This window comes from Nannobrachium achirus, assembly GCF_963921795.1.
Source record: "Nannobrachium achirus genome assembly, chromosome: 18".
Taxonomy (NCBI): Eukaryota; Metazoa; Chordata; class Actinopteri; order Myctophiformes; family Myctophidae; genus Nannobrachium; species Nannobrachium achirus.
In genome coordinates this window covers 54,985,952-54,998,854 of record NC_137825.1, presented here as the reverse complement: position 1 = coordinate 54,998,854, position 12,903 = coordinate 54,985,952, and the positions used below count along the sequence as shown (strand labels likewise).

At 45.6% G+C, this 12,903-nt stretch overlaps 1 protein-coding gene across 1 annotated transcript; it reads right to left on the bottom strand.

Annotated features, from left to right (window-relative positions):
* Nucleotides 1-817: 817 nt before the first annotated feature.
* Nucleotides 818-3,507, bottom strand: prr35 (proline rich 35; the record flags this gene model as incomplete). The annotated part of the gene is made up of 2 exons (XM_080747517.1): nucleotides 818-1,649; nucleotides 2,087-3,507. The coding sequence occupies 2 exons, from the start codon at nucleotides 3,505-3,507 to the stop codon at nucleotides 818-820; spliced, it is 2,253 nt and encodes a 750-aa protein (XP_080603643.1).
* Between the last annotated feature and the right edge of the window lie 9,396 nt (nucleotides 3,508-12,903).

The window sequence follows — 12,903 nt, the reverse complement described above, 5'->3', positions numbered from 1 at the left end:
GTAGAGAAACCGTTATTAGAGCACGAAGGGTTCCCGAAGGGTTCCCAGTTCGTATCCGGGCTCCCCCTGAGTTAATGTCGAAGGGTCCTTGGGCAAGACTCTGAACCCCACATTGCTCCCGGTGAGCTGGTTGGTGCCTTGCATGGTTTCCTCCGCCACCGGTGTATGAATGTGTGCGTGAATGGGTGAATGTAATGCACAATCTCTGTAAAGCGCTTTGGATAAAAGCGCTATATAAATGCACCATTTACCATGTATTCCTTTATGGGGGTCTAAATTGATCCATACAGGTCTGTAACTCTGACAGTGTACAAATGGAACCAAATGAACCCTAACAGGTTCATTTGGTTCCATTCGTACACTGTCAGAGTTAAAGGAGCTATAGTCAACTTTTTCTTGAAAAACGGATGATAAAATAAAAATAATGTTTCGAAAATATTTTTATAAAAAAATCAGCTTCATATAATGTGTTTCAATTCAAAAATGACCACAAAAAGCGTAAAATAATGATAAAATAATAATTTTGGCCATTGTCGGGCCGACACTTTGTTTACATCCTAGTCTAACCCTATCAAAGAATAGACTAGAATGTAAACAAAGTGTCGGTCTGACAATGGCCAAAATGATTATTTTATCATTATTTTACGCTTTTTGTGGTCATTTTTGAATAGAAACACACGTATGAAGCTTATTTTTCGAAACATTCTTTTTATTTTAGCATCTGTTTTTCAAGAAAAAGTTGACTGTAGCTCCTTTAAGGGGCGACGTTGAAATTTGAAAGTTTGAGAAACGCTGGTTCCGGTCGGGGAACAGGGATTTAGGCGTCTGTTGCCGTCAGGGGACTTGGAGGACACTGGGCTTCCAGTCGCTGTATGGAGGGAGGTCTCTTTGGGGTTTTGGCAGACGAGGGAATGTCCGTGAACACCATGGGCCGCCCGTCGGGGCAAAGCAAGACGCTGGAGTCGGCCTCACACTTGGTGGTTCTGCCGGGCCACAGTGCCTCGGCTGGACTGGGCCTCAAGCCCAGGCCGCCGGGAGACAAAACGTTGGCGTTCACCACCGCCATGCCCGCCTGGCTCATTTTGATCAGCATGTCCAGCGACTGCTTCCGGCTCTCCAGCGAAGCCTTCAAGGCCGTCCTCTCGTCGTCGTCGTCCTCCTCCTCTCTCTCCTCCTCCGCCTCTTCGTCGTCCTCCTCCGTTTCGGTGGCGTTGCCTTTCGCGTTCCCATCGTCTCTCGTCCCCCCCGGCGACCCGGGGACGAGCGTCTCCGCCGCGTCCTTCTTGACGGACAGGTCGAGGGGTCCTTCGCTCTGGCGGGCCGTCCGCTCCAGTGCCTGGTGGATGTGGGAGAGCTCGCTGCGGATCTTGCTGAGGTGCTCCCAGAGGTGGCCTTGGGCCGGGAGGTCCTCTTTCTGGAGGTGGGAGATCTTGTGCTCGGCCTCCTGGTACTCCTGCAGGGCCTTGGAGAGGTCGTTGAGGAGAGCGGCCGCGGACTCCGGGGCGCCCCCCTCGCCCGCCGCCCGGGCTCCCTCTCGACCGCCGGGTTTCCCACAGTGAGCGAGGAAGGCGGAGTCGCCGTTGGGGCTGGCGGGGGGGTCCTGGTACCATTGGGCCGCAGGTCGTGTCTGAGCCGTGCCACTCTGTAAACTGTGAGGAACAACAATGTTTGGAGACTTTGGTTAATTGCCCCTTTTAAGACTCTCACAAACAATGACGCTAAATGCATTCTGTATAGAAAGAGTGTCCGTATTATCGTCACTGTCGGGCATAAACCTTGTATCTCCAGGTTTCAAATTTGTATGATTTTTCCCAAAGTAAAGCCCTGCTTCATCATACAGGGCCGTCGCACAAAGGTAGTGAAAACAGCAGATCTACAAGCACACAACGCCTTGCGGTGCGAGGTGGTGTGTGCTTGCAGATCGGCTGTTTTCACTTTATGTTTTCACTTTATCATTTTTAAAATGGTAAATGCTAAACGAACATTTTGGACACACGAGGTTTCCACCCGACAACGACGTAAATATTAAGATACAGTATGACAGTTTCAACAAAACCGTGGTCATTTCAACAAATCTTACTCTTACCTGCCGTGGAGAATGAACTTGTCCGTCGCCATGGTTAGAGGGGAAACATTGTGAATGTTCTTCAAGAGGTCCAAGGTGAACCCCATGGTCGGCTTCTTCTCCACGGGGGCCTCGTGGCCCCCCAACGGGGCCCCTGTCCTCTTCAGGCCCCAGCCGGCTTTAGGGGTCTCCTTGGCCGTGACCTGCAGCCTGTCCCCCAAACGGTGGCCAGGATCCGGGGACTCTCTCTGGGGCGAGGCCCAGCCAGCGGGGGAGACGCTGGACGTCCCCGGCCGCAGGGCAGGCACCTTCCACAGGTTGACCTTGGACTGGTACCCGGGGAGGGCGCCGGGCTCCAGGCTGTTTGCCGAGGCCTTGTTGTGCCCTTTGTTGCCGGACTCGCCCTGACCCGACGCCGCTCCGAAAGTGTGCTCGCAGAGGAACGGGTAGTACAGCCGGTGAGGGAGGAGGGCTCGGTCCGCGTGGGCGGCGTGCGCGCCGGAGGCGGGGTGCATGAGCTGCGTGGCCGACGCCAGGAAGGGCAGCTGGGCCAGCTGCGAGTTGTGGGCGGCCACGCTGGAGGCTGCGGCGGGGATGGCCGAGTTCACGTAGGAGAAGAGGCCGGGGCTGATGGGATAGCCCACCCCGAGGAGCGACAGGTTAAGTCCAGTGGGATCCGGGTAGTCGACCAGGCTGGGCGGCGGAGGGTAGCAGGGGATGGAGCCGCCCACCCTGGACTGGGCGCCGTCGGACTTGCCCTTGGCGTGGCCGGTGGTCAGCAGCCGCCACTGCTCCGACAGCAGACCGGGGGCCGTCAGGCAGGTCTTGGACAGCTTGTACTGCTTGAGCTGGGCCTCCACCTCCACGGAGCGCGCCCTCAAAAGCTGGTCCTCGAGGGAGTACATGTCAGCCATCAGGAGTTCCGACTCCGTCCGCTTGCTCCTCTTGGTGTCGGTCTGGCCGCCGATGCCGTTGCCGGAGCTTTCTCTCGCCAGCCCGACGCTCTCCGCTCCTTCCGCCCGTCCGCCCTCCTCCTCCTCCTCTTCTTCGGCTCCCTGGCTTTCCCTGTCCTCTCCTTCCTCCTCCGGGGATCTGTGCCGCTGCCCGGGTCTCTCCTCGGCCCCCGCCGCCAGCTCCGGCTCATCTTTCCCGGGCGCGTGGACGCCGTGGGCCTGCTGCAGCGGTCGCAGCTGGTCCGGGTGCAGGATGTTTCCCTTTTTGTAGGGCCAGTCGGACTCTATGAGCAGGGATAGGGAGTTTTTGCACAGGCTGTACTTCATGTGGTTGTACAGGTGGGACTTCTCCATGCACGTGAAGGGACACTGGAAGCATTTGTAGTTGTAGGGCTTGCCCCACGGCCGCGGGATGTAGTGGGGCTTCTTGGGCTTGCGTTCCTTGTGCTTGCAGGCGGACGTCACCTTGCAGCCGTCGTCTTTAGACATGGTCGACATGAACTATGCTGTGTGGGTGGTTCAATAGGTTGTGTGGCTGAACTGGAGAAAAAGATGTGATGTTTTAGAATTTGGTTTGTGTTTTGACGGGACACATTCTATTTGTTGAGAAGGTTTCCTTTGGGTTTGATGAAGTTTGGTTGTATCAGCAACATCCTCTCTCGCTCTGCCAAAGAAGGGCCTGTGGAATAGAAAACACACATATCAATTGTAAAATAAGTCATACTTGGTTGGAAACGGTAAAATCATTAGTACCATCAACACCCATATATTTCATTTCTTATACAGACCTATCTTTCTTAGTAACAAAACAGGATCACAAAAGTGGGGAAATTATTCCCCACTTTTGTGATGGTTTCTTGCTTTTATTTTCCCATCAAGAATCTTTCCATACCCGATTGCGGGTCCAAGAACATTCGGTGTCGTTTTGCTTGATTTGAGACTGACTCTATCAGCGGTTAAAGGACTACACAAATATGACATCTTGAACGAGTTCATGTGGCGTTAAATATCAGCACGCAACATAATGCGTTATTATGCGAGCGCGTCATATGTTGACTCCTTAAGCCGGGGGTTGCCACTAACCAAACATGCGGGAGGGAGGCACCGCGCTGTTTCGGTTTCTCACTGTACCTGCCACTACTCATTAGTTCCAGTGCAGCACCAGGCACTGGCAGGGGCTGGGGGGCAAAGCAGGGCACTCCCAGGGGACACTGCACCTGTGCAGGGGGGGCCCCCCACGCGCGGGCCTACAGTGCGTACGTACGCGGGTTCAGGGCTGTGGCCCCTGGAGGCCGGCTACAGGCAACGCGTGGCCAGGGCCAGGGTTTGCGGAGGACGGGTGTGGAAGGGTGAGGGGAATGTGGGTACATGAGTCCTGGTTCTTAATGAGAGGCTGGCGTCGTTGCCCACGGGGCATCATTAGTGCCAGGGCTGGGATCTGGGTCAGGACGAGCTTTGCCCGAGTTCCAACTTAAACACCCCTGTATACTCTGTCCTGGTCTTTAACTACTTTTAGCTTTTTAGAGTTTTTTGGATGGAGAATTCGAAATGCTTTGTTTTGTAATGTACAGTACATTAGTCCTGGACTGATGAATAATTTGCGTTTTTAAAACGTGAAGTGCTGTGTGAGATCAATTCTCCGCTTTTTCAAGACAGCTTATAAGACTGAGAGTGTCTAGAAATCCTGAGTTTAAAGAATTTGTGAATCCAGCTTTGTAACAGTTTGCTTTTAAAAAGTCTCTCTTTTTACTAGTATTAATAATACATGAGAAAGGAACGCATATATACTGTACACTGTGTGTGTGTGCGTGTGTGTGTGCGTGTGTGTGTGTGTGTGTGTGTGTGTGTGTGTGTGTGGGTGTGTGTGTGTGTGTGCGTGCGTGTGTGTGCGTGTGCGCATTATACATTATATACAGTGTATGTAATATAAATTATTATATATGCATTGCAAACCGTCTTTTAGATTTTTTCTTCTCATTAATCCATTTGTCCTTCTGTCTCTCTTTGGTTACAGTAATTGCACCACATTATTCAAAGCAAAATCCCTCTCTATACCCCCCTTCAGATGATAAAATACCCACAATTATGTGATTTCTTTTTTTTCTCTCTCTCTTTCTCAATTAAAAACACAGACAACTTTCCGATCTCTCTCTACTTTCAGCCAGGCCGCCGGGCTTTGCCCTGTGGGGAGAGACGAGGCGCGTCCCCCCTTCAGAGTAAAAGACCCTGCTGTGAGGCCTTTATTTTCTCTTTTTCCCCAGGTCATTCCGAGATGAAAGTGTGTGATTTTCGGGGGGTCCAGACTGAGAGAAAATAAATGTTCCCACAACCCACTTCTCTTCCCTCTCATACACTGACTATGCCTCTGTCATAAAGAGTCACCTCCTCAGAGATATGTGTGTGTATGGGCATTATTTATCGTTGGTGTCGGGTGGAAACCTTGTATGATCCAAAACCGTTTGTGTTGTATTCGTCATTTTAAAAATGATGTAAACTAGTGAAAATAGCCGATCTACAAGCACACAACGCCTCGCACCGCGAGGCGTTGTGTGCTTGTAGATCTGCTATTTTCACTATAGTTTTGTGCCACAGTCTTATATGATGAATCAGGGCTTGATTAACGAAAAAACGTGCAAATTTGAAACCTGGTGATAAGAGGTTTCTGCCGGACAGTGACGTTATCCTATCTCAGTCATTACTGTGGAATACAGAGGTTCAAAGTCATACCACAGTTACCTGAATAAGATAATAAACAAGCCAATAAACAAGTGATGTACTTATTTTGGTTTTACATTTATGTTGTTCTTCCATTTGTCCTGCAACATGGCACTTAAGTGGATGTGCGTGCGTGCACTATCTTCCTTATAAGTTATAATTCATTTGCATAGGACATAGGAGCAATAGAAGAGACTAAAATGCAAATTGCACACACACAAAAGTGTGGAACGCTTTCAGAGTTACAGATGAACACTTAGGATTTTCCAGTGTAGACGTACTGTATAGTCAGAGATCGTGGTTAACTGCATCCACGCTGTCCTCAAACATGATGGGACAGTTGTGAGTCTAACACGGGATGGCAGGCTATGTTGGCCATCCAGTCTCCCTATTGGGCCCCTTCAGATTTGGCCCGCTTGTGACTGACCATTTTATTGGCTAACCTCTGCATCCCCCCCGAGGCTTTGACCCTGGTTCTCATAATGGGGCCTAACAGCTGCTATTAGGACTCCAAATCAATAAAAATCATTTTTACAGTTCATCTTTCCCTGGACACGTTTATCAGCCACCAATCCATTCACACCCCCGCCCCGACCTCCCTCCCCACTGACGGTGCACTTTGCAAACCCTGACACACACACGTGCACGCACACACACACACACACACACACGCACGCACGCACGCACGCACGCACACACACACACACACACACACACACACACACACACACACACACACACACACACACACACACACACACACACACACACACACACACACACACACACCACCACTGTCCCATAATCCATTGCCTGCCCTGCGGTTGTGTTTTAAGCTTTTAGGCTCGACGATCAAACACGCCTAAACGCTTGACCGTCAATTGCGTCAATGAAGAGCGGTCATCTCACTAAAAGCATCGAGTTACGGTACAGGCAATAACAACACTAGCAATGACAGCCCACAGGAGAGTAGCCCAAAGACATCCAGTGTCAGCTATTGATTCACTTTGAGGGAAATGTGGGATATCCTGAATTGTGCGATTCATACGCTGCTGACCTGTGTGGGCTGTAATTGATATTGTTTACAAGCTACAACATTTAGTTATTATGATTATTATTATTATTATTATTATTTAATTAAAATCTTTACCTGGGAAGATGAGTGATGATTTTTGTCCATCCACAAAGAAAGATCCTGGAAGAAATAATGAGAAGCCAGATGTGGCTTTAATGATTTTGTAAAACACCTAAAATGTAATATAAATGATTTTATATATTTTATCCAACAAACACTTTTTTTTTACAGCAACACATGTTATGCTTGAATACAGAAAGCTATTGTGGTTCAACTGTAATGATTAAAATTCACAAAACAGCTGTTTGATCAGGGAAATATCTCCATATAATCGTGATACCGTATGTTACAGTTGGTAATCAAAAATTGTGCTAAACAATGATATCGTAATAGATTTAAATATTGAATAGATTACATTTAGCACAATAAAATGTAGCCTACTGGGAAATTACAAACAACATACAAAGTTCAGGCAAGTTTCAAAAGATTCAGCCTATATGGTATTTGCCATAACAAATTATATTATTCTTATTCTTATATTATTCAAATTATATCGTTCTCATTCATACCATTCTTCAATATGTTCCAAACATTACAAAACATTAGTTGAGTCATTATTAATAGGCTACATTTATAGCCGTTGCAAATACAACATGAACTACATAACAGTCACAGGCCTCTTGTCTTCATTTAAACAACACACACTTTAGCTATTCAAAAATAGCAGATACACAAGCTCATAGTGCGGCACCGAGTGCCGCGCTATGAGCTTGTAGATCTGCTATTTTTTAAGAAACACGAAAGTTGTGCAAATCTTTGAAAATATATTATTTTCAAGCAAGCATTTATAACTCAAATCTTTGCTTCTGGTCGTCCCTGGAACAAAACATTTTGAGATGGGGGTCCACGGTCGAATACATATCATTCTAGGGGTCCTTATTAAAAACTTTGAGCACCGCAGACACAGAAACATACGTTTTTCAGAAAACCTTTTGGATTTAGAAGAAATTTTTAGGTATTTGTCAGACTTCTTAATGTGTTAAAACAGTGTTTCTCAACCTTTTTTCTGCATGGGGACACTTTTCATGTCCCAAGAATCCATGGGCACACCAACATAATACGGGGGTGTAAATATCCTCACTGTCGGGAAGAAACCTTGTATTTCCAAGTTTCAAATTTGTACGTTTCTTTGCAAAGTAAAGCCCTGCTTCATCATACAAGGCTGTCGCACAACAGTAGTGAAAACAGCCGATCTGCAAGCACACAACGCCTCGCACCGCGAGGCGTTGTGTGCTTGTAGATCGGCTGTTTTCACTAGTTATAAATCATTTTTAAAATGATAAATACAATACTGTCTTTCAAGCAGTTTCAAAGGGGAACACTTGACCCTTCTCAGGGGCACACCAAAGGTCCCCGGGCACAGTGGTTGAGAAACACTATGTTAAAACATAATTAAAAAAAAGTTTACAATTGCTATAAAATAGTTTCTAGCTTGAATGCAGTCAAAGTATACGAGGCAAACCCACGCACACACACACACACACACACACACACACACACACACACACACACACACACATGCTGTTCATTCTTACCTGGACGGTGTCCCCAGTGTATCTGGCTGTCAGTGCTCCTCCACAGTGTGACGGTGCAATGAAGGCAGCGCTCATCCCCGCTCAAATGGAAGCGCCACAGCGACTGTGGGAGATATATATTGACTGGGAGCGTCGCCCCGAGGCATCATAATACAGCAGCATCCCTCCCCTCCCTCCCTCCCTCCCTCCCTCCCCTCCCTCCCCTCCCATGGATGCTCTATAATGTTGTTCTGTCTACCTATACAGCACTGGTTCCCAAACAGTGGGTCAGGGACCCGTTTCAGTTTTTTATGGGGTCCCTTAATTTTGTTTTTAAAATTGTTGTTCGAAACGTTTTCAAAAAACATTCCCAAAATAAGCTATATTTTTTTTTCTTCATGAATTAAAAACACATTTTGATGATTTTTTTTTGTTCTTCTTCAGTAATTTCATTAATAAATAAAAGGAGAATCTAAGAAATTACATAAATTCGAAAAAAATGTCTATAGAAGTCGATCCGATCTGATTTCGATCCGATCTGATTTCACTAGTTTGGGACCCAAATGTCTAATTTCTCTTTTGGGTCTCGAGTTGAGAAGTTTGGGAACCGCTGGCCTTACAGGATGCAGTGGAACCACCTCAACAATATGGTGGCAAAGGTTAGATCAGTCTGTTTTTGCCATTATAACTGAGGTTAAACTGTAAATAGTAGGCCAGCCTAATAGGTTTCAATGAAGAAGCTTAATTTGTTCCATGTTGTGTAGCATTTCATAATGTCTTAGTTTATACTCACCTGCAGAACAACAAACCTTTACTTAAGAGTGTGTGTGTGTGTGTGTGTGTGTGTGTGTGTGTGTGTGTGTGTGTGTGTGTGTGTGTGTGTGTGTGTGTGTGTGTGTGTGTGTGTGTGTGTGTGTGTGTGTGTGTGTGTGTGTGTGTGTGTGTGTGTGTGTGTGTGTGTGTGTGTGTGTGTGTGTGTGTGTGTACGTGCCTGTTTCAGGAGTTAACACATGGGTGACTAACAGGTCATTTTGGCCGATTTTGAGATTGCAAAGTGCAATAACTCTCCCCGTGAAGGTCTCAGAAATGTCCTCTTCCATGACTTTTCCTAAATACTCAAGATATATGTTCTCATTTTTTTTCCTCTTCTGAAACATTTCCTAAGTATGAAATAATATACATTTATACCACTCTGACTGCATTTATAGGTCAAATTGACAGGTACATTATTTAAATGTTTTGCCCAGGAGAGCAACACCTCCTCCCCCTGCTGCAAGCGGGGGTTCTATTGTCAATAGAACAACAGACAATAGAACCCCCGCTGGCAGCAGGGGAGGAGGGTGTTGCTCTCCTGGGCAAAAAGGGAGAGAATTTACCTGTCAATTTGACCTATAAATGCAGTCAGAGTGGTAGTTTTTTGTTTTCAGTCACCCGAGTGTTAAACAAATGGAATTCAGTATTTTTTATTGCGAATTCAGTTACACCTGCTTATGCTTGATACTAATTTCTGTCAAATGTGGCTAATGTGATCATATTACAAGGCCTGAGTTAACACAAGACAATTGATTAAAGAGAGAACAGGATATGCTTGGGTATACTCTGGAATGACAGTGCATGATGACTCCTACTGTGTTAAATTCTTCCTTTTGTTCAACTTATTTGTAAGTAGATGAAACAGCTATGAATATTTTATATTATATTATATATTATATATATTTTTTTTCAATACATTTGAAAGATAATTTCTTTATTTTTTAAAACTAATATACTGAAACGTTTCACAGCTGTTTGGCAACCCTCAACAAAAGTAAAACAATTCAACTTAATTCTGATTTAAATGTCTTATGAGCTTACCTGTATATTTTGCTTCCATACTAGAAGAATATATTATGTCCACCAAAATTGTATTTACATAAAACACATTTGAAAAATAAATGTCCCAAATCTTTTAGACTTTGTGTGTTTGTTCTTTGAAATGAACATGTTCCTATCATACAAACATTCTATCAACTCACAACATCCTGAGAAGCCTATTAATCCAGCTCCAATGCTGTATTGCCTGTCGGCGCCTATCTGTAGTGTACGCAGTAACATTTTACCTTGTGTGCACTTTATGTGTGGGTAAACGAACACTTTAGGGCAGGGGTCTTCGACAGGGGGTCCGGGACCCCTAGGGGGTCCTCGGAGTTACTTCAGGGGGGGCCGCCAAATCTTTGTGATAGGAACATTATTTTCAATTAACAACTTGAACCCTCGCATCCCTATTCTGAGGAGAACTTAGAGCTTGTAGATCGGCTATTTTTGGCGAATAGGGTTGAAACACATTAACACAAATCCAAAATAGACATCCAAACATAGATCGATGAAAATCTGCAACACAATTGTATATACAGTAGTGGGGGGTCCCTGCTTTATCTCCCTCTCACTAAGGGGTCCTTGGCCTGAAAATGTTGAAGACCCCTGCTTTAGGGGTTTACTGCATGTGGGCCTGCTCTATCAGACAACGATAAAGCAAAGGGGCACATAGAATAACTGTTAAATACAATGCCAATTCAAAAGATCGAAGCTGTTCAGTGTGCAATGCGGGGATGTTCCTCTCATGGACGTATGGCAGTTTGTGTGACAGTTACGCTTCCGGATGAGAGAGCTTTCTTAAAACCCCTTTGTCTGCACTGAAGCATGCAGTTCAACATACAGTCGTTCATGTCAGACGTCGGCCACATATTTGAACCATGAATATGACAGATGACAATGAAACGTGCCCCACATTATTTACCATTGTCATCTGAGAGACTTATTAAAGGATTAGTTTAGATATATATATTTTTTGTACATTTGCATTGTCTTCTTTCATTGGGTGAGAAGAATGGTGGCAGGTGATTGCATGTGATTCTACAGTACATGTCTCATAGCACTTACAATATCTTTTCGTACGCAATTCTGCCTGTGTGTGTGTTTCTTTGAACAAAGTTATGTGCACTCACTTTTACATTTTAAATGTAATTTACATTTTATTGTGCCTTGCTGGCTTAACCCATTTAGAATTGTTAAATGCTTTAACCAGTGAAAAATAGCAGATATATAAGCTCACAGCGCGGCACCGAGTGCCGCGCTGCAAGCTTGTAGATCTGCTATTTTTGAAAAAGTCGTGAAAATGTGTGCAAATCTTTGAATATATGTATTTTCAAAGCGAATGTTTGTAACTCTAATTTTGCTTCTGGGTGGTCCCTGGAACGAAATATTTTGAGATGCGGGTCTGTGGCCAAATACATATCATTTTGGGGGTCCTTCACATGAAAAGGTTTGAGAACCACTGACATAGTAGTCTCTCAAGAACAGACTAACTGAACTCCAGTTAAGTGAAAAGGACCTTTTCTTTGACGATGGCTGGCCAGATTGCTGACATAGAAACATAGGATTTTCAAAAAGTCTTAGAAGGATTCAAAAGACACTTATAGAATCGGGTCAAAATTCTAATTTTCACGATTTTTCAAAAATAGCAGATCTACAAGCTCACGGCACGGCACCGACGTGCCGCGCCGTGAGCTTGTATATCTGCTATTTTTCAATAGTTAAAGCATAAAATAATGATACACAATAATGTGTACCCGTTCTGAATTAAGCCCTTCTGCAGTGAAGTCTGAAGTGGAAAATGGACCTGTAAACTTTCAGTGTGAAATGAACACTCTGGATTCCAATTCCACCCCAGCTCTCTCCATTCACCCTCTGCTTTAGTTTCTCCCAATCTCCCCTCTCTCCTTCACTTGGACCCCCTCGCACCTTCGCTCCATCTTTCCCAATCGTTTCTCTAAGCCCCGTGGCTGGCTCTGGGTCAACCCCGCCATTCTTCGTTTTTTTTTTCTTTTTTTTTTCTTCTTTTTTTTGGAGCATGCGCGTTCGCAAGACGAGAGGCCCCTTTGAGAAAATGTCAGTGTCCGTGTGCTGGGGGAGTGGAGGGCCCTTCACAAGCCATCGGGCCTGCTGTCACGCTGCCACGGCCAAATGGGGAGTGACAGGCCACTCCATAGGGCCTAACCATCTGTACCAAATGTGACAGCAAGGGAAAAGAGGGATGTCTGGCAAATCGGGAGGAACGATGGCCAGGAGTGAGCCGGAGAAGTGCGGAGGAAAGTAGAAAAGAAAAAGCATTTTTTTTAGAGTGAGAGAGATCCTTAACTTTCCAAAGCAAGGGCACATGGGAGATGATGTCAGGGTTTTTTTTTCTAAGAGAGCGTTACCCATTCAGAACGGGTACACATTATTGTGTATCATTATTTTTGCTTTAACTATTGAAAAATAGCAGATATACAAGCTCACAGCGCGGCACCGAGTGCCGCGCTGCGAGCTTGTAGATCTGCTATTTTTGAAATATCGTGAAAAATAAAAAATGTACCCGCTTTAAATTCTATAAGTGTCTTTTGAATCCTTCTAAGGTGTTTTGAAAAACCTATGTTTCTATGTCAGCAATCTGGCCAGCCATCGTCAAAGAAAGGGTCCTTTTCACTTAACTGGAGCTCAGTT